The following is a 20345-nucleotide window of genomic DNA, read 5'->3' as shown; positions in this document are numbered from 1 at the left end:
TTATTGGATGCCAAAGTAGACGCTGAGAAACATATAAGTAAGATGACCAATACACCTAATGCCTTAAGGTTTTGGATAATGATGTGATGTCAATCACAATTGTGTGGTTTCACTTAGCCTAATGTGATAGTCCAACCTACTGTAGACACCCTTAGAACTCTCAACATTACGATAAACGGTTTCGTTAGTTTTGGGATGCCAATTATTTAATTTTTATATCAAATTTATGTTTTTGGTGTTGTTCACTTTCATGCAATATTTTTTAATCAATCTCTAAGATATTAAATTCCTTATCCTTTGATCTTTGGTGGAATTTAACCATAGATAAACACTTAAGTGTTATGCTGAGTTAACAAAATATGTGCTTAGTAAATTCTTTATATGTTGTTGCGTTTTTTTACCCGAATCTAACTTTTTGGTAAATTAGTTTTTTTAACGCAATCTAACTTTTTGGTAAATTAATTACACAAAAATCTTCAACTCCTTCAACAATTTCATAAAATCACTTGCAACTTACTTCGTTCTTTATAACCTCATGGACAAAATACACAATTCTTATTTTTTTAACCGGTATCAGTTATCTCAATCTCAAATTTATTTTTCATCTTCTAATTTCTTTGATCTCTTCTCATGAAATAAAGGAACAAAAACAAACTTTTAGTAAATTACCATTAATCTACCTTTTTGATCATGTTGTACATCGGTTTGACCTTATTTGGCTATGTCACGTAATTACGGACACAGAGAATGTCACACTTGAGGGAGATATGTTATCGTGTAAAATAAGAGTTAAAGTTCTACAATGAAAGGAATAGTAGATATTGAATAAGATATAAGTGAGATGACTCACAAACGTGTGCCTAAATAATTTGGGAGAAATTGTGGTGTCGATATCATTTGTCTAGTTTCTTTTAGCCTAATGCAAAGATACAACCCAATGTAGGTTACACTTGCAGTCCCGAAATTATGATGATTTGTTTAATTTTTTTATGTTAAATATTATATTTTGAAAGTCGTTCGCTTTCATGCAATTTTTATTTGTCAAGGCGATAACTTTTTTTTTATTTAACCTCTATTATTTTAAGTTCCTTCACTTTTGGTCTTTAGTGGGATATGACAAAGGAAAAACATTTATGTGTTATGCTGAGTTGAAAAATACATGTTTATTGTACATTTTAAATTGATGTGACATTTTTAATGAGTCTAATATTTTTGGTAGAATAATTACTCAGTAATATCCAACTCCTTCAACAAACTCATAAAACTACCCACAACTCACTCGTTTTCCTTGTCATTTCTTTCTAGTTCGAATAATTTTTCTAATTTAATTTCTCTCCTCTCATAAAATAAATGAGAAAAAAAAAACACATCTCTATGAAACCACCACCAAGCCACCTTTTTTACCATGTTGTGCCTCTGGCCTTATTTGACTATTTCATCATATCATAGACATGGAGAGTCTCACGTTTAAGGGAGAAATGCTAATTTGTCATGTGTGAGTAAAAATTATATATTGCCAGCAAGATTTGATATTTATGAACATATAAATGAGATGAGTAATATACATATTGTCTTAAGGTTTTGGATGAAGATGTGGGGTTTCTCATTTTGAAACACAATACCTTGGTATATGTTCCTCATCAATATTATTGGACATCCAACTTTAAATCTAAATTTGTGGTTTGAAATATGCAACTGTTAATATCATTCAAGAACTCAATTGAATACGATTTGCTTTGTAGCTTTTTATTTTGGTCAGATTGACAAACCAAATCAAAGCTAATATTTTCCTTCTCGTTTTCTGGAAACAACGATAAAATAATATTGTTAAAGTGCTCAAATGGGTCCAAAGTTTGAGCAAGTATCCCTCGCTCTTGATTTTTTTGGAGATCTATATATTTTCCAAATTATTTGGATAAACAAAGTCAATAAGGGAACACAATGAATAAGTTTGATCTAACCCACTTGTTTTGGCCTGGGACTACTTTTAAGGTCTCGTGTTTGATTCTCTCTGCTGCCTTCATATCAATTTTAAGGTCTCGTATTTTCTTTTCAAATCCATGTATCAATACTTCATTGATTTTCAATGGAATATTGAATGATGAACCGGTTGTACGAACACCTGGAATTAACATGTAAGCTATGACCCTAGGAAAAAATGGTCAAATTGATAATAGATTAGAGCCTCGTAAGTATGTGGATAGCAGTTCAATTTCTGCCTCATGTGTATGGAAAATATTCGACTGAGATGAGAGAACTCGTCTTATGTATCCCACAGGTTTTCCAACTAAGATTAGTCACTGCTAAGCGGTGATGTAAGCTTTATACCAATTTCATGATAACTCGAAAAAAAATATCAAATATAAAATTAGTTACCAAACTTAATTGATACATTTAATTAGTATATCTAATAAACATTAAAAATCAATATTTATTATTATTAATAATAATAATATAATAATAACAATAATATTTAAAAATTGATAATTTCAGCAAGCATTTATTTTGTATTATTTTCGACCAAAAATTTTCATCAATAAGTTAATCGATTGTTAGAGCATCCACAATAGACCTCTCCTTTTGGTTGCTTAAATGAGTCTCTATGTACATGTCACTTGCTCTTATAATTAATACTTAATAAGATTTAATCTTTCAAACTCTAGGAGTTTATATGTTACCAGAATAACTCAAGGACTTTCTCTTAGTTCGTTCCTTTTATTTTTCTTTTGGTTTTCTTTACTTTTTATTTTCTTGTTATTTACTTTTTTCTTGGTTTTGTGTTTGCCCCTCAGCTTTTTGCTTAGCTTTATTGAGAAGGTTTTGGTCCATCCCCCAACTCCTTTTGTTCTTGTTTCCTTTTATTTATGCATTTATAAAGTGATGCAGCTGGTTCATAATTGAACCCCATTTAACTAAAAAAAAAAAAAAATCTCTCAAACTCAACACTTCAAAAAATATTAAATGGGTCTTAGTAATAAATAATTGTTGTGCATTTTATATTAAATGTGTAGTTTTTAATAAATAATAGTTGTTTTCAATAAGAAGTTATTACTTTCAGTTGCTTTGACATGTGCAATATTGCATCTAAAAACCCATAGGTCTAGCCACTGTATATGTTCTACACCTAATTTTCTAGTTCTATCTAGTGGAGGTTCGGTTTAAAATTAACATAAAAAAAAAAAATATACATTTGTTGGCTAGTGCCCCTTTTAAAATAGATATATTTTGATTAATGTGTATATACACTCTTTACAACTTTGTTTGTATAAGAGGTAGTACAATACTTATATTATTGAGTAAACGTGTTTTATTCAAAATATTGATTGTTATAATGATTTTTTTAAATTACCATTTACATGCTCTTCAAAGTCAAATGAGGTTTGGGTTTTATCATTTTTTAAAAGTGAAAACGAACCAAACTGAATCGATGGTGTACGGTTTGGTTCGACCAAAACTGCATTTAAATAAAAGAGGAATTCCCTCATGAAAAATAAAAGAGGAATTTTTTTCTTCAAATGTTTGTATTTATTTAATACTGAAAATAAAATATATGAAATTCCGTGATAACACATAATTCAGAAATAAAGTTGCAATAAAAATTTAGATTTTTTTTAGCAAAATTTAGAAATAATCATAGTAATAAAATTCAGAAAAACTTTTGCAACGTAAGAATCTAGAATATGTCAAAAAAGAAACTTAAGAATCCAGAAGAGAAGCTGCAACAAAGAAAAATGAAACCCTAATTCAAAATTCTTATAATGTAACACTAATCCAAACAACACAAAGAAGAAAAATAAACAAAAGCCTTAAAAAGACTAAAATACACACTTATTACATATGATTCGTGGTATAAAATGAGTAAATGACAAATTACCAAAAAAACTAAAGTTTGGCCCTGACAGTTAATATAGGATGCGCGACCTTGAACTCAATATATAGATAGGAAACTACTTTGTTCTCAATATTATAAAGGTCTCTGCAAAATAATGAACACGTTGTAAACAAAACCGATAAAAGAAATTTCAATAATGTTGAGTTTCCTCCCAATTAGAAGAAACACAACCAAACTGGAAGGAATTAAAGTCGATTAAACTGAGATATACTTTAGTTATAAATCCGATAAGTTCTTTGTAAATTTGAGGAACATTGAGTAGCAATATGGTCATCCGCAAACAAATATATGGGAAAATAAATATGTTACATTAATAGCAAAAGAAATTTAATGAATAAGATCATATCGTTATATGATGAAAATAATGTCTCAAATGAAGCATTTTCAAAAAAGATATATAGTAGACAATTATTTGGAACAAAATATAAATCATGAAAGAATTGGAACAAAATATAAATCATGAAAGAAGATTCAAGACCCCTTTCGTTTATGCCTTTCTTCAGCTTCAAAATCAATTTCTCAACAAATTATTTGATAACTAACATTCTCCCTCTTATTTTCTCCTGTACAGGTAAAAATCCAACTATTAGCAATAAAATCCTAAACCATGGTCACAAACCATGATGAAGGGGAACAGTCTGATGCAATCAACAATAAAATTTGATGAAATTGTAGGAACTAAAGGTGTTCTTGATCTTCTTACCGTTCTCAAAACCATTTTTGAAAAATAGTAATAGTGATGAGAATAGGATGGGAGATAAAGATCTGAGCTATTTTATTTCCTTTTTGTGACAAAAAGAATCATTACCTTTCACTATTTTATTTTGGTTTTAATTTGATTTTAATAGGTGAGAAACAATTCAACGATAGTCTTGAATTAAACCAATTGTCAACATTCTGTTTTTAGGACTGTTATAAGTGTTGAATAATTTGAATTTAATTTCATAAATTGGCAGTTGATAGTTTCTTGTTTGATTTTTTTTATGGACAGTTTTTTGTTTGATTTGATATCAGGCAATTAAATTTCTAGATATCATTTTGATCATAATAATAAATCGAATGATTTCTTAAAATAGAGGCAGTATATGGAAGTATGTGTTGAGACTGAAATACCAAGTGCTAAGCATATACCATGTAATGGAAATTTGAATTTTTCTAGCATTAATTAGCCTGACATTAATTAGAATGAGACTATAACATGCCACATGTAATTTTGAATGAAAATGGTTTCACTTGTTTATATTGTAGATGTAGATGTAGATTGTAGATGTAGATAAGGATACGGATAGAGATATTGATAGTTTAGCCGAGATTGTTGTCTTTTTTTTAATATAATTTTAAAATAAATAAAAAAATATGGGTATGAAATAAAGGCAAATAAATATTATCGATGTTGATGAGTGACTCAAACAACCATAAGTATGTGTTTTATCATGCAATTTGTAAAAAAATTAACAAAGAAGTTTGAGTATGTGTTGATGGCAGAAATAAATAAATATGGGGAGATAAAAATGGAATGCTTGATTAGGTGATAAAGAGTATTTGATGCATGTGAACTAATTTATCAAATGAAATGAATGGATGAGATTTGATGTTAAAATAATTTATGTGAAATAATATATATTAATGCCATGTTTAGTGAAAATGAGTGATTGACAATAGAAACGAAAAAACTTAATAAATTAAATCAGTTCTTTTGAATAGGAGCAAATGAAAATAATAAAGAAAATAGTGAGGTTTAGATAAAATTCATTGAAAAAAAAATAACTAAAATAAATTTTCTACATTTTCGCAGGGGTCGTTCTTGTTCTACAACATACATGAATAGTTTGCACCACAAAAATGTAAGATAAAAATATAATATCTTGAGAACTATCAACTAATATGTTACCCAAAAATACTTGAGAATTCTCTGTTTTTTTTAAGGAAGAATTCTCTTTTATATGCACAACTTCAACGTTGGAAGAACAAAACATTGACATGCCTTTCACATATCTCTCATTATTAATAGTGGCAAAAAAAATAGTTTTGGAATGAAGAAATCTGATTCAAAACGTCTTTCAATTACGTCGCTTCAAATTAATAGAAAAATAATGAAATTCATTAAAACGTGAAGCAAACTTTTTCAAAAGGTGTAAATATATATGGGGATGAAAACCCTAAAATTAACAGAGCCGACAGCTAAACCTATAAAAGGGAATCAAAATTCGGAAGGAAAAAAAAAGGTGCCTAAATCAATTTGATAATAATGAAATCAATAAAATTGAATTGGTCAGGAGGTAGAAATATTTGCATTTCGAATAAATGATATTATAAACAATTTGTACGAAAGGAAGATGCATATACAAATGATGAAAGACAAATTGACTATATATAGGGAAAAAAACTCAAGACTGACTAACTTAATATGATGATGTGTTGATTACAATTTGATTGAATGATAATTAAGAATTATGTACCAACATGTAATTGGTACATATCTTGTCATAAGCTGTTAGAACTCGAGGGTATCATAGGATGAATATGTGAATTTGAACAAAATACATGGATATATACAACATGTAGTGGAGTAATATCATAAATTGAATCAATTTTTGAAATTAGAGTGATGAAAAAAATATGTTAAGAAGAAAAGTGTTTCAATAAAATAAAAGAGAGATTTTGAGAATAATTTTAAAATTTTAGTATGAATTCTAAATGATGTGAAGATGTTTGAGACGGACAAACAATATTTATAGGAAAAAAGAAGCAAGTAAGTCACATCAATTATGTCATTAATTTAGTAATGAAATTAGTAACACATTAAATAGCAAAAATAATTTGAATAAAATATTCCATTTATTTTTTTGTCATTATAAGCCTTTTAGTCAACTTGAATAATCATGTTAATTACATAAGTCTTGCACAAATCACATAATATGTACCAATTACACAAAACAATAAATGCACCTTTCAATATAAGGATGCCATGTGTACTATCAAAATAAAATAGTGCAAATATATATAATAGAGATGTCTCACTAACTTAAATAGGTCCCACTAATAAGGACTCCAATTTAAAGTACTTAAAATATTACTACTTTTGCAAGTGAGACCAACTATTATATATTTTATTACTTCTTTTAAACGTGATACCCGTTAGTTGCCTAGGAGAAAATCTTTATATTTTTTTCCTTCATTTTTTTAATTTTTTTTAGTCAAGTTCATTTTTAATTTATATTTGCAGTCTTAAAATAATATTAAATTAAAATAAAATCCAGGTGGATAATGATGGTAACACATGATGTCACACTGAAACTATGTTGTATGGGAATCAAACATGCTGGCGGAGAAAATGTAGAGATGGAATATTTATTAGGCTAAATTGGTTATTTGATCACCTAACTAATTTTTTAGTTTCATTTTGATCCCATAATTGATAAAACGTCCGCTTTAGTCCCTTATGTTTAGCTCCATTTGTCAATTTAATACATGTCTGTTAACTTTAACATAAAATGTTTATAGTACACCAACGTTATAGAAGACCCACTATAGGCCTTAGTGATTTTGTTAATTTTAACTCTTCGATCTTTTTATTATAAAGGGACCGTCATATCATGTAGATATTGTATCTTACGATGTACCGTCAATAGCTAATTTTTTTCTTTTTAATTCTTCATCTTCTTCTTTCCTCGTCATCATATCATCTTTGCTTTAAACCCATGACGAGGAAGGAAGAAAATGAAGAGTTGGAAAAAAGTTTTAGTTATTCATGGTACATCGTAAGATACAATGGACGTATATGATCCAACGATCCCCTTTATGATAAAAAGGATCAAAAAGTTAAAATTAACAAAATTAATTAGGTCTATGGTGGACCATCTATAATGTTGGTCCACTATAAGCATTTGAGGTTAGAAAATTGCTTTTCTGACATAGAATACTTCCAATTGACACATGGAAATGACTATATTGCCCCTGGCGGTAGTTAACTACCGCTGGGAAACACGTCGGCTGTTAACTGCCGCTGGTACCCAGCGGTTGTTAACTACCGCTCACACCAGTTACAGAACCAGTGCAGTCTGCACTTGGTTTTTCCCAGGAAATGTGTCCTGTTTTACCTGTAATTTCAAACGGCAATTCCGGAGGAAATCAAACCGAAACAACAACATCCAGCAATCACAAACATCAACATTTCATAGTTTATCAATTATTCGGTTACATTACACCAAACCGATAATGCGTTAATGTTTAACAATTGTTTGAAATTCATCAAATTTTCCACATTATGCAAAACATTACACGTAATATACATTAATTACTAATAAATGCGAAACTCAAATATATTGATATACATATAAATAGTTAAAGGTTAGTTACATATCACCCAAAAAATTGGTTATTACATTATATATCCAAAAAAAATACGTCGGCGCGTATCAACCAAAAAACGGATTAACACCGACCAAAAAGTGTCACATTTCATCTAATAAAAGCAAATCATCTAAATGTTCCAGAACATCTTTAAATTCGGTGTTTTCTTTAACCGGAGTGTCATCAAACATAATTGGACTGTCTTGATTTGTTGGCTTTTTTGGTGGAACCGGTCTCTCTTTGAGCTCAATGTCCATGAGTGTTCGGAAACGATCGTGTTGATCCAAAAATTCATCCTCCCATGTTGCCGCCTCTTCGCTCCTGTGATTTCTCCACTCCGTGGATGTTGGAGGTAGTGGGCAACCATCTTTTAGTGAAAGAAGGACAAAATGATTAGGGATTAGACCAAGGCAAATCATGTTGCTTTTCGGGTTAACCGGAGGTCGTCCTCTAAGTGGGAAAAAAGTCTCGGAGATGTAGTCTTTCCATGTAGTCATCTCTAACACCGGCCTATTGTAACATGATGCAACGATGTGTCCCATATCCGGCAATGTCAACCATTTGTCGGGAGGTGCAAAGCTACTAGGATTTTTGGGAGGATATAATCCATCCAAGATGTAGTTGTAACGGTCCTCGCTCACATACACCTCAATGTATTTGCTCCTATGCTCTTTCAACTCTTGAATAAGTGCTCTCCGCACCATAACATGACTTTCTTGCGTCAAACCCAAGGCTTCCGCTATAGCCCTAAACCCACAATGCCCGTCACCAATAACATCCACAACTCTCTCAATGTATGGTCTCATGAATTTTGGCATGTAATACATAGGATTGGATGGATCATAACTTGTTGAAACCAAGCTAGGCTTAGGAACCGGAACCAGAGAAATGCCAATGCGAGCACCTTTCCTTTTAGTTTGTGAAGATTTTTTCCGTGGTGAAGATTGACTTTCCGGATGTTGAGAATCAACAGTCTCCCACGTAGATGGGATCCTACCACGTGTGGTTTTGATTTTTTTGGGAGCTCCTTTGGTTGCCACCTTTCTTGGAGGTGGTGACAACAATGTGGTCTCCGGAAACGCTAACAACCGCAAAGCTTCTTTGATTTCTAGTTTCATTTGGAACGGAACTCTTTGGAGATGTTCTTGGATACCATGCCACTCCTCCGCGACCGAAAACAAATCTTCATTACTTTGTTCTTCACCCATGTACAACTTATGCCAATGCGGGTGTATCTCATCCAATCGAATGGGCATGTTGTGACGGATTTTCATAGCAATGAAGCATGCACAAGGTAGGCCATACGACGTCCTTTGAACACAACCACAAGTTTTCTTCTCAATGCACAAGGTTCTCCTAGCACGCTCTTCTTCCACAAAAATAAAATTCATGGCTTGTCTAGACACATGACCACCCAACCCGGAGTACAAAATGACATCTTTGTATCGATGTTCCAAGACCGTAACGCTCCTACCAAACGATGATTGTATCTCCCCAAATTGGTTTGCCAACATCTCATTTATTTTATGCAAACAAGTACCCAAATCACCCTTGGAGGTGGACAAATATTCCTTCACCACACCATGAGCTCCTTCAACTCTATTCGTGGTCCTACACCCAAGATGTAACACAAGGTCCGTCCATGCCCTCACTAGTTTGTCCTTAAAAGGGTTCAATATGGTTTCTTGAACATAGTGAAGAAACTTTGGATGATCCTTACAAGCATCTTGGAATTCCACTAGATTAGCGCATATAACTCTTGAGTAGGAGATTCAACCAATTTTTCCCATGCATCAAATATGGTATCAACCAACTTACTATGCTTTTCCTCGTCGACAATCTTCTTTTGGCCATCCACCACAACAACGTTTTGTTTAACTTTGCAATCGGTGATGATTCTTGATCTAACATTTTTGCCAACATGGAAATAACAAAGTATTGCACTACTACTGGGGAGAACATTTTGTACGGCATTCATCATACCAGTGTCCCTGTCGGTCACTACAACCTTAGGCATATCACTATTTGGTCCAAGAAGTTTAAGCAACATTTGCAAAGCCCAAGTAAAGTTATGATCCTTCTCGGACGTCATAAATGCAAAACCAACCGAATATGTCAAATAGGTTGAGGTGACTCCAACTATTTCAAACAATGGCATCCTATACAAGTTGGTTTTGTACGTGGAATCCATTATCAAAACAGTAGGAAAATTGTTAAACAACTTTACCGAAGTTGGATGAGTCCAAAATATGTCTTGAATGGTTTGACTTTCCTTTTTTTCTCTTACGTAATAAACATATCTATTCTCTTCCAACTTTGTGATTAGATATTGCATCTCCGTCAAGTCACCCCTTTTTGCCTTTTTGAATTTATGACGTTCATTGTAGACTTGCTTGATATTTGTCATGGACTCTTTCCTTTTATTCCTCAAGTTTGTCAAAATATTTTTTGGTTTCACCGAAGAATCGGTCAAATCATGTACAATCTTCTTGTCGTCCTCCGTTAATCTTCCGGCAAGAAGGTGCCCTGCTACATACGGCACCATCTCATGGTTGTGAACGCCATTAAGAATAGCCAATTTCCAAGCATTGTCTTCCCTAACGACATATCCACGCACCTTGAACAAACACCCACATTTTCTTGATCCCATTCCTTCATGCTTCACTTTTGTCTTCGGTACTTTGTGCTCGCCGCTCCGTTCACAAACTAACTCCAACATAGCATTTCTTCCTTCACACAATCTTCTAATGATAACCGTAAATCCAGCCCTATTTGCTTGTCGACGGACCCAACCGAGCAATTCGTTTTTATCTTTCCATGTGTCTTGGGTTGAAAAGAAATGTGCCGTGTCCACTTCGTTGTCACGAAGTTTCCACACATCGGAATTGACGCTTAAAGCCTCAACTTTAACGGAGACTTCGACCTTAGCGGGAGCTTCAACCTTAATGGATTCGACAACTTTAGGTTTTCGATCACCTGAATCATCACCCGCATTCTCAACATTATCTATAAATAAACAACATACAATTACTAAACTAATTAATAAACATCTATCTAATATCATATATTAACATAAACAAAAAAATACAAAAGAAAAAAAAAATGGAAAAAAAAAATTTGGGCAGTAGCTACTGCACTTAGAAAATTTGAAAATTTTTCTAAGTTACCAGCGGCAGTTAACAGCCGTTCACTCCCAGCGGTAGTTAACTGCCGCTACAACGCGTGTCAGAACAAAAAAAAATCAGAAAAATCAATCAAATGCAATGGATTTTAACGTTGTAATACCTGTTCTTTGATGCATTTTGTGTGTAGAAACGTCTTAGCAATCGATCAGCAATGATTTGGAGGCATGATTTTAACACAACAATTTTGAAATGGGTTTTTTTTTTGGTATGTTTTGGAAATGAGAAAGGTGATGAATGAATAGGTGAGGTAGGGGTTTGCTGGTTTTGGGGGGAAAGACTTCAGCGGCAGTTAACAACCGCTGGGTACCAGCGGCAGTTAACAGACGGCGTGTTTCCCAGCGGTAGTTAACTACCGCTAGGGGCAATATGGTCATTTCCATGTGTCAATTGGAAGTATTCTTTGTCAAAAAAGCAATTTTCTTGAGGTTAAAGTTAACAAACATGGATCAAAGGGACAAACGGGGGTGAACATAAAGGGACCAAACAGGACGTTTTAGGAGTTATTGGACAAAAATTTATAAATCATAAAGGGGACTAAATTATCAATTTAGCATATTTATTAAAAAAAAAACTTTTTAAAAAAGAAAGAACATTTATTAAAGGTAGCATGTCTTGTTGTGGTGATAAGCCAATTTAATGTGTATTGTTAGAAGAATTTGATTTATTATTTTTTTTTGAAGAATTAATTTATTATTATTTTTTTTTTGAAGAGACTAAAATGAAATATATTACCACAACAGGGTTCCTCCTGGAATTTATTATATTATTTTATACAATCTAAGCATTATTTTTTATTATATACAATCTATGCATCTTTTTTTTACATTGTCTATCGGTCACAGTTAATTTAAATTATAAAAGGTGTTTGACTTTGATAAAAAAAATTACACTGATAATATATATTATACTTTTTTTGGTCAAACAATATATATATTATATATATATTTCATTTATTTCATCCAATATAGAAAATTAAATAATTGAAGTTACAATTTCCATTACTGAGACCCCCCGTTACATTTGCGCATAGTATAGCTTATAATAAAGGTCGTCATCTTCTAATTCAAATGGAAGAACTTGTTTAAGCACCATTTTTAACAAAGATATATCGAATTAGGTACTTTCTCTCTTTCCCTCTTCATTTTCATTTCTCTCTTAATTATGTTAGATCTGAAGCTAATCCACCATTTATTTTCATAAATATGATTAGGGTGGAATGTAAAAGGGATGGTTTTTAATTTTATATTTTGAGCAAAAATCAATCCAATTGATTACTGATATTTAGGCCAATTAAATGGCATACACGACAATTTTTTTATTATGTGCTCTATCATGTCAACTTATTGTTGCAAATTTTTTTATTTTTGATTATTTTTAATCGAAAAGTTTCTACGATTTGAATTTGCTATCGTCGTGTATTTGTCGATTCGGTGTTTGATAAAGATCAACGAACAACTCTTATTTCGAAATATATTTCAAAGTCGCCTTAGTATCATTAGACTACATGTCATCTGATATTCATTCAATAGTCGAGATTTTTTAATTTAAATTGTAAAATTGCACGTTGTTTTTTTATTGAAGTGAATCTAGGGTTTAGATGTCGACGACATTCATATATCATCACTTAATTAGATTTAATTAATTTGATTAGAAGCTCATCGATCAATTAATTTTCAAAGAATTTTCCCATTTTTATTAAAAAATTGAATTTTTCTTATACATTTTTTTAATCAAGAACTTAATTTATAGATGAAGCACATTTAGGTATTATATGATAATATAGAAAAAGGTAAAGTTTTTTAACCAGATTTTCTTATTAGATTGCAGAAAAGTCCACTGATTCAACAACCGTTGGAAAGGTGGAAAACAACAATTTTTGGGGTCACGTGCAGGTATTCTAATGTTTCCCTGCTTGATTAATCATTGTTAATGCTTGTTTAAATTTTTATATTTATTTCTTTTATATGAAAATTATTGTGTATGTTGATGAGTTCTACGTAATGGACTAATGGTCAAGTAGTCACGTAGATGTGATTTTTTAATTTATTTTTTAAATAATATAATGATTAGAATTTCACATTTTAAGATGAATAAATGAAGAATACGAGATTCAATCTCCAACCTTTACATATATGGTGGCATTTCACATGGGAAAGGGCAATCCTTTCCCACCATGGGAAAGTCAATTCCATCCATTAGATCAAGTAAGGAACATAGTTTTATCATACATTCTCAACACTTTATTTTATTGTCACTATCTTCCACCATCTCTCTCCTTCATCCCCACCAACCCACCACCGGCAACACCATCATAACCAGTCCCAGCAACATCAGACTGTGGTGGCAAGAAGCTTTCACTGTACCTGGTTACTTTAGAACTTCGTTGATTGGTGTCTTGCCACACTCAAACTCTTTCCTTCAAAACATACTTGCAGTCAACTAAAAAGCTTCTGAAATTTGATCCACATCTTACTAAGAACGCTAAAACTGACGAATTCAGGGTGCTGTCTCATTAAAATTTATAAATCTTAAATATATATTGATTAATTCAATTACTCATGGCACTCCTATCATTATTGAGTTACTCCAAAGATTTAAAATTATTAATTAAAAATTAAAATATTTATATTCATAGAAAACTGGTATAGTGAAAATAATTGCTAATTGAGAACATATAGATGCATCGTTCCAAAGAAATGGAATTAAAGTTAAAGGAAAATTTAGATTCACCGGTGAAGTAATTGCTAGTTCACTGAATAGAAATGAAAATCAAGTGAAAAGGTAAAACAAAATTTTATATATTGATTCTAGAGATGCAATAGTGAAATTAGTGATCAACGATTGTGTCATTGGAACATTTGAAATGAATCACTCATATACAGTTAGATTCATTCCTCTGATCTTCATTTTTCAGCTTTAAACAACAAAATATTTACATCTAAAAAGGTAAAACATTTCAGATCTTCATTTTTCAAAAAATATTTCCTTTTTTTAATCTGATTTTGTTTGGCTTGTTTGATTTTCATTTGACTGTAAGGTGGTTTTGATGGTGTTGCACCGTTGATGGTGGTGGGTTGGTGGGGATGAGGGAGAAAGATGATGATGGAAGATAGTGACAATAAAATCTAGTGTTGAGAGTGTATGATAAGACTGTGTTCCTTACTTGATCTAATGGATGAAATTGACTTTCCCATGGTGGGAAAAGATTGCCCTTTCCCATGTGAAATGCCACCTACATATATAATGCAATGTTTATATCAATTGAATTAGGTGAAGGTTCACATGGGAAGGTACAATCCCTTCCCACCATGGGAAAATTTATTTCAGCCATTAGATTAAATGTGTTATCATAGACACTCAACATTAGATTATTTCTTTTACATCTTCCACAACCCTTCTCTCCTTCCCACCTACAGCAACATCAAACACACCACCAGCTGCTTCACCGCCCATCATCTCATCCCAATTCTAATTCCCATCTAGTGCGAACCAGAAATGTGGAGGAGCCATCTCACTTTGATATCATATTTTCCTTTTCAATTTTCCTCCTAACCAAATTCTTCTTCTGTTTTTGTAGACAATATGCAGATCTGTTTTTGTTAAGTTTGATAATACCAAATTTTATGCTAAATTAAATTTGTCCATTTGCTTACTAAATTTATATAACCAAAATTGTTCAATGGTTAAACATATTCACACAACCCATATAACTGATACTGGAGTCCATGGGAGCAAAAACCTTGTTTTGATTGAAAATATACCAAAAACAAAAAATTAAACTTAAACGATGATGATGTGGGGTGGTGGGTGTACAATCCCAAACCTGCCTTAAACTCAAACCTGCCTTTGCAAGATTCACCCTCTCCAGAGGCCATGCCGCGATTTTACCCTCTCCACAACCTGCTTCTTTCAGTTTTTAAAGAAATGCCCAAGTAAGACGTCAAATAAATTTGAGATCCAAAAAAATTTCAATTTGGTTTTATAAATCCTCAATACCATCAGCTCATTTTAGGATAATAGCTTGAACTTTGAGACTGAATTCTTCTACCCTTAAACTAGTCATGCGGTGGCAAACAACGGAGGGAAGGCGGAAGCAGTGGTCGGCGGGAAAAGGGATGGCGGTGATGGACACAAACAACGGACCCCATAGTTGGAAAAAAAAATTTGCCAGAAAAAGAACATGCCAACAATTGATAAAGCTTCAAGGTTGAACCCTTGAATTCAATAAAAAAAAATGAAACAAAAAATAAAGGAAGACTTTAACAGTAGTTAAAATGGCGGTCATTTATTTTTTAATTAATTTTAGCAATTGATATTCAAAACTTTAATTGTTATTGCAGAAAAGATGGGTAAGATGAACACTATGCACCTATTCAAATGGTGGCTGATTTCACCTTCTCCAAATTTTTTAATTCTGCGTTGCAGATTTTTTTTTTATAAAACAATGTATTACATGTTGCTTGATGTTGCTGGTGGTAGAGAGGAATGAGAGAGAAGGGTGGTGGAAGGTGTTAGAAAATAATATAGTGTTGAAAGTGTATGATAAGATTGTGTTCTTCCATTGATCCTAGTGGTTAAAGTGAATTTTCCCATGGTGGGAAGGTTTTATGCCTTCCCATGTGAAATGCCACCATATGTTTGTGGGGACAATTATATGTGATTTTAAGTAGCATGTGAAAAGAAAGAATTGCTCTATCTTATACACAAGTCAATTTGAGTCGGTTTGGGTAAACAATTTTGATGCATTTGTCCTTCTACTCTTTATCTTTATTCTTTGATTTAATTGTGGATTTGCTTTACACTTGCTAGATTTGTTATAATGAAATATTGTCATTTGAACTGTTTAGTTGGTTGTCATTATCATTGGGTCTGCATATTATATCTTGTTTGTTTTGCACAAGAGTTCACTTAAGTATGAGTAAGAGGACCTGTGTTTCGTCTTCGCAAAATACATTTTTAAAGATGGATGAGGAGTTTAAATAAATGTGACTAAACTATGAAAAGTAAAAATTAATTTACCGTCCAAAAAAAAAGCTTAAAATGTACACATCCAAAAAAAAAATTAGTCGTCCTAAAGTTCACTTTTAAACAAAATATACTTCTAAAAATATGTGTAGTTTAAAAAAAAATTGTAGTAAATAACTCAAAAAAAATTGCAGTAAAGAAAGTTCACTCCTTTTTATGAAATAAGATAAAACTAATATAAATTTCAGTCTAAGATGTAATATACTGTATATCCTGCTCGTGACCATCACGTGGGCATTTAATAGTACTCCCTCCGTTTCAAAGTAAGTGTCGCTTTAGCAAAAAAAAATTGTTTCAAAATGAATGTCAATTTCAGTTTCCAATGCAATAATAACTTTTTCTTTTCAATTGTACCCTCCAATTAATACTCTGCACACTTCTTCCAAATTATTACTTTTAAAACTAATCAATAGTTAACAAGGATAGTTTGGTAAAATAACTTTTCTCTTTCTTTTAATCATTGCATTTTTTAATATGTGTGTAAACACCTAAAACGACGCTCATTTTGAAACGAAGGGAGTATAAGATAAATTGCTAATTAAACGTATACATCACAAGTCACACAAGCCTATGATATATATTTTTTGAGAGGAAGCCTATAATATGTTTACCTTGCGCATGTTTGTTTAATTTAATTTCACTTCAACAAAGGGCATTTATTTAGTCTGAAGGATTAAAAAAGAAGAATGCAGCAGATACCAAACCAGGTATTTAATTATTTATTTATAATTATAAGAGTATGGAAATTGTGATGGATACTCAAAAAACCTTATTTATTTATAATTATAAGAGTATGGAAATTGTGATGGATACTCAAATTATTTATTTATTTGTAACTCACACACTTAAAAAAAAAATGATTTTGGGAAAAACATCTCCAGGAATGAGCGCTATGAGCGATTTTGTTTTCTCTGCCCACAGTGACCGCCGCCCCCAAGCCAACGATAAACCGCCCGACCCCCAAAAGCCTCCACCGCAAAAGATTTCTTTCCGAGATAAGCTCCTAGGACCCTCCCAAGAAACCCTAACCCGTGAAAAAGAGGACATGATTGAAAAAAAGCTTGTCCGCATTGAACATGAGAATGGAAATAGGCTTCTACCAAAGATTCACCTGGAACCATCCGTCTTCCAAGAGCTTTGCATGCCATGGAAAGATGCCATTGTTGTCAAGCTGCTAGGGAAAAACCTAGGATACCATACCATGAGAGATCGACTACAAAAAACATGGAAGCCCCAAGGAGGATTCGAAATCATGGACAACGACAACGGATTTTACATGGTAAAATTTGATCAAGCTGCAGACAAAGAAAAAGTCATCACCGGAGGCCCCTGGCTAATCTTTGATCACTGCCTCGCCGTGACCCACTGGACACCAGAATTTGCTTCTCCAAACGCAAAAGTGGACAAAACAATTGTTTGGGTAAGATTTCCAGGCCTTAACCTAGTTTACTACGACGAAAGCTTCCTCTTAGCTATGGCTACTGCTCTTGGCCGCCCTATTAAAGTCGACACAAACACCTTAAAAATTGAACGTGGCAAATTTGCTCGAGTTTGTGTGGAGATTGACCTCACTGTACCGGTAGTAGGAAAAATTTGGGTGAACGACCATTGGTATAAAGTCCAGTATGAGGGCTTACATCTAATTTGCACCAGTTGTGGCTGTTACGGACATCTGGGAAGGAATTGCACCAACATGCCGATCAACACCAACACCACCGCCCCTCCTCCTCAACAAACCGCCGTCAACCACCATGATGACAACCATCAGACGCAACAACACATGCCTACAACCATGGAACTGCATTCAATTCAGGCACCTCATAACGGTAAGGAAGTTACAAATCTTACTCCACAATCATCAGCTAATAATGACACAGTAATTAGCATTGATGGTGAAAATAATGAGCTCCATGGGGATTGGTTGCTTGTAACCAGAAAAAAGAAAAACAACAATAACCCCACCCTATTCTCTCCAAAGACCGCTAAGCCTCAAACCAATAAGGTGCATGCCCTAAAAAACATGAACCCTAAAAACAAACCTGGCCCACCTAACCAAACAACTCAGGCACGCTCCTACCACTTTGACCACACACATGCAAGTCAAATCCCAAAAGAAAACAAACGTCGCCGCCATGATGATGAGCTAATGATTGATCATGATTTGCATTATTCTATTGGTCAAACTGATACGTTATCTGAAGCCAACAATCCAAAGAACCCAAAGAGCCCTATCAAGTCCGCCTACGTGGCAAAACATGTCCAAAAAATTCCCAACAACCAAAAAGCCACCATGAATAATCACAAACCTGCCCCACCTGAAGTAAAAACTCCCAACCGTGAACAAAACTACACCATCATCAGCATGAACACAAGCTCCCCAAGCCGTGATGATCTGGATCTCAATAATAGCAACAAAAGTATTTGCCACGTTACTGTTGAAAATATCCAGGATGACCCCAAAGCCAAAACCATCGCTACAGAAGATAATGCCTCCTATGAAGCCAATGAGGAGGCTATGATTACGTAGCTTCTACCTTCTTTGTTCTCATCATCTGTCTCCGTTTGTTATGGAAGCTCTTTTCGATATAACCATCCTCTCTTGGAATATTAGAGGGGCTCAAAATAACAACTCCAGAAGACATCTGAAAGAATTGATGAGAAAGCATAATCCATCTATTATGGCAATCTATGAAACACATGTTCCTTTTAGTAGACTCTCCTCCTTCTGGACAAACTCTGGTTACACTCCCATTCACATCATTGAAGCTATTGGCCAATCTGGAGGGATTTGGCTCCTGAAGCATTCTGCAGTTAACATTATCACTACTGTCATCGATTCCAACTCTCACTCCTTAACCTTCTCTATTAGCCGTGGTAGCGCCACCACTACTTGCACTTGTATATATGCAAGCCCTAACCCTACCTTGCGCCCCAACCTCTGGTCCCATCTTGTGAATATCAACCACACCATTGATGGCCCTTGGATGCTCATAGGTGATTTCAATGAAACACTTCTTCCTAGTGACCAAAGAGGTGGAGTCTTCCATCACAACAGAGCTGCCTCTTTCTCTAATTTTATGATTTCTTGCAACCTTCTCGACCTCTCAACCACAGGTGGTCGTTTTACTTGGCACAAAAATAATAATGGCATTCGCATTCTCTCTAAAAAGCTTGATAGAGGGCTTGCTAACATGGATTGGCGCATATCTTTTCCGGAAGCTTTTGTTGAGGTTTTATGTCGTCTCCACTCTGATCATAATCCCCTTTTTCTCCGCTTTGGTGGACTTCCCTTAGCAAGAGGACCTCGACCTTTCCGTTTTGAAGCAGCTTGGATTGACCACAAAGATTATGCGGAGCTCGTAAAAAATTCTTGGCAACACACCAATCAAAACATCTCCGAGTCCTTAAATAAAGTCAAGGAGAACTCCACCACTTTCAACCTTGAAGTCTTTGGAAACATTTTTCAAAGAAAGAAGCATATCGAAAACAGGCTAAAAGGCATCCAAAATTACCTTGAAAGGGTAGACTCAACCAGGCATTCCCTCCTTGAAAAAGAGCTTCAACAAGAATATAACCACATCCTTTTCCAAGAAGAAATGCTTTGGTACCAAAAGTCTAGAGAGAAGTGGGTCAAATTTGGCGATAAAAACACTGCTTTCTTCCATGCTCAAACCATCATTAGAAGAAAGAAGAATAGAATTCATAGGCTCCAACTCCCTTGTGGTACCTGGTCCTCTGACAGTGACACTCTCCAAGAAGAAGCCCACAAATATTTCAAGACTTTCTTCAGTGGAGACCAACCAAACCATGACCGAAGCTTCAATGCTGGCATTCACCCTTCCATAGATGACAATGGTAAACTTGCACTAACCTCCCCAATCACCAAAAAA

General features: G+C 33.5%; 2 protein-coding genes across 2 annotated transcripts; one reads left to right on the top strand and one right to left on the bottom strand.

Moving 5' to 3' along the window:
• Nucleotides 1-8132: 8132 nt before the first annotated feature.
• LOC146956796 (uncharacterized) lies at nt 8133-14883 on the bottom strand. Its single transcript, XM_085749721.1, has 5 exons — nt 14812-14883; nt 14594-14662; nt 13696-13765; nt 10064-11251; nt 8133-9983 (listed from the first exon to the last, which is right to left on the bottom strand). Exons 1-5 carry the CDS (start codon nt 14881-14883, stop codon nt 8347-8349), a joined length of 3036 nt encoding a protein of 1011 aa, XP_085605847.1. The 3' UTR covers nt 8133-8346.
• A 2464-nt stretch (nt 14884-17347) lies between these two features.
• Nucleotides 17348-18982, top strand: LOC146956795 (uncharacterized). Its single transcript, XM_085749715.1, has one exon. The coding sequence runs from the start codon at nt 17348-17350 to the stop codon at nt 18980-18982; it is 1635 nt and encodes a 544-aa protein (XP_085605841.1).
• Nucleotides 18983-20345: the final 1363 nt, after the last annotated feature.

The sequence above is a fragment of the Medicago sativa genome, chromosome 1 (genome assembly GCF_051527215.1).
Source record: "Medicago sativa cultivar Bolivia chromosome 1, Bolivia_mono, whole genome shotgun sequence".
Classification (NCBI taxonomy): domain Eukaryota; kingdom Viridiplantae; phylum Streptophyta; class Magnoliopsida; order Fabales; family Fabaceae; genus Medicago; species Medicago sativa.
The sequence above is the reverse complement of the archived record's forward strand: the minus strand, read 5'-3'. Positions and strand labels throughout refer to the sequence as shown.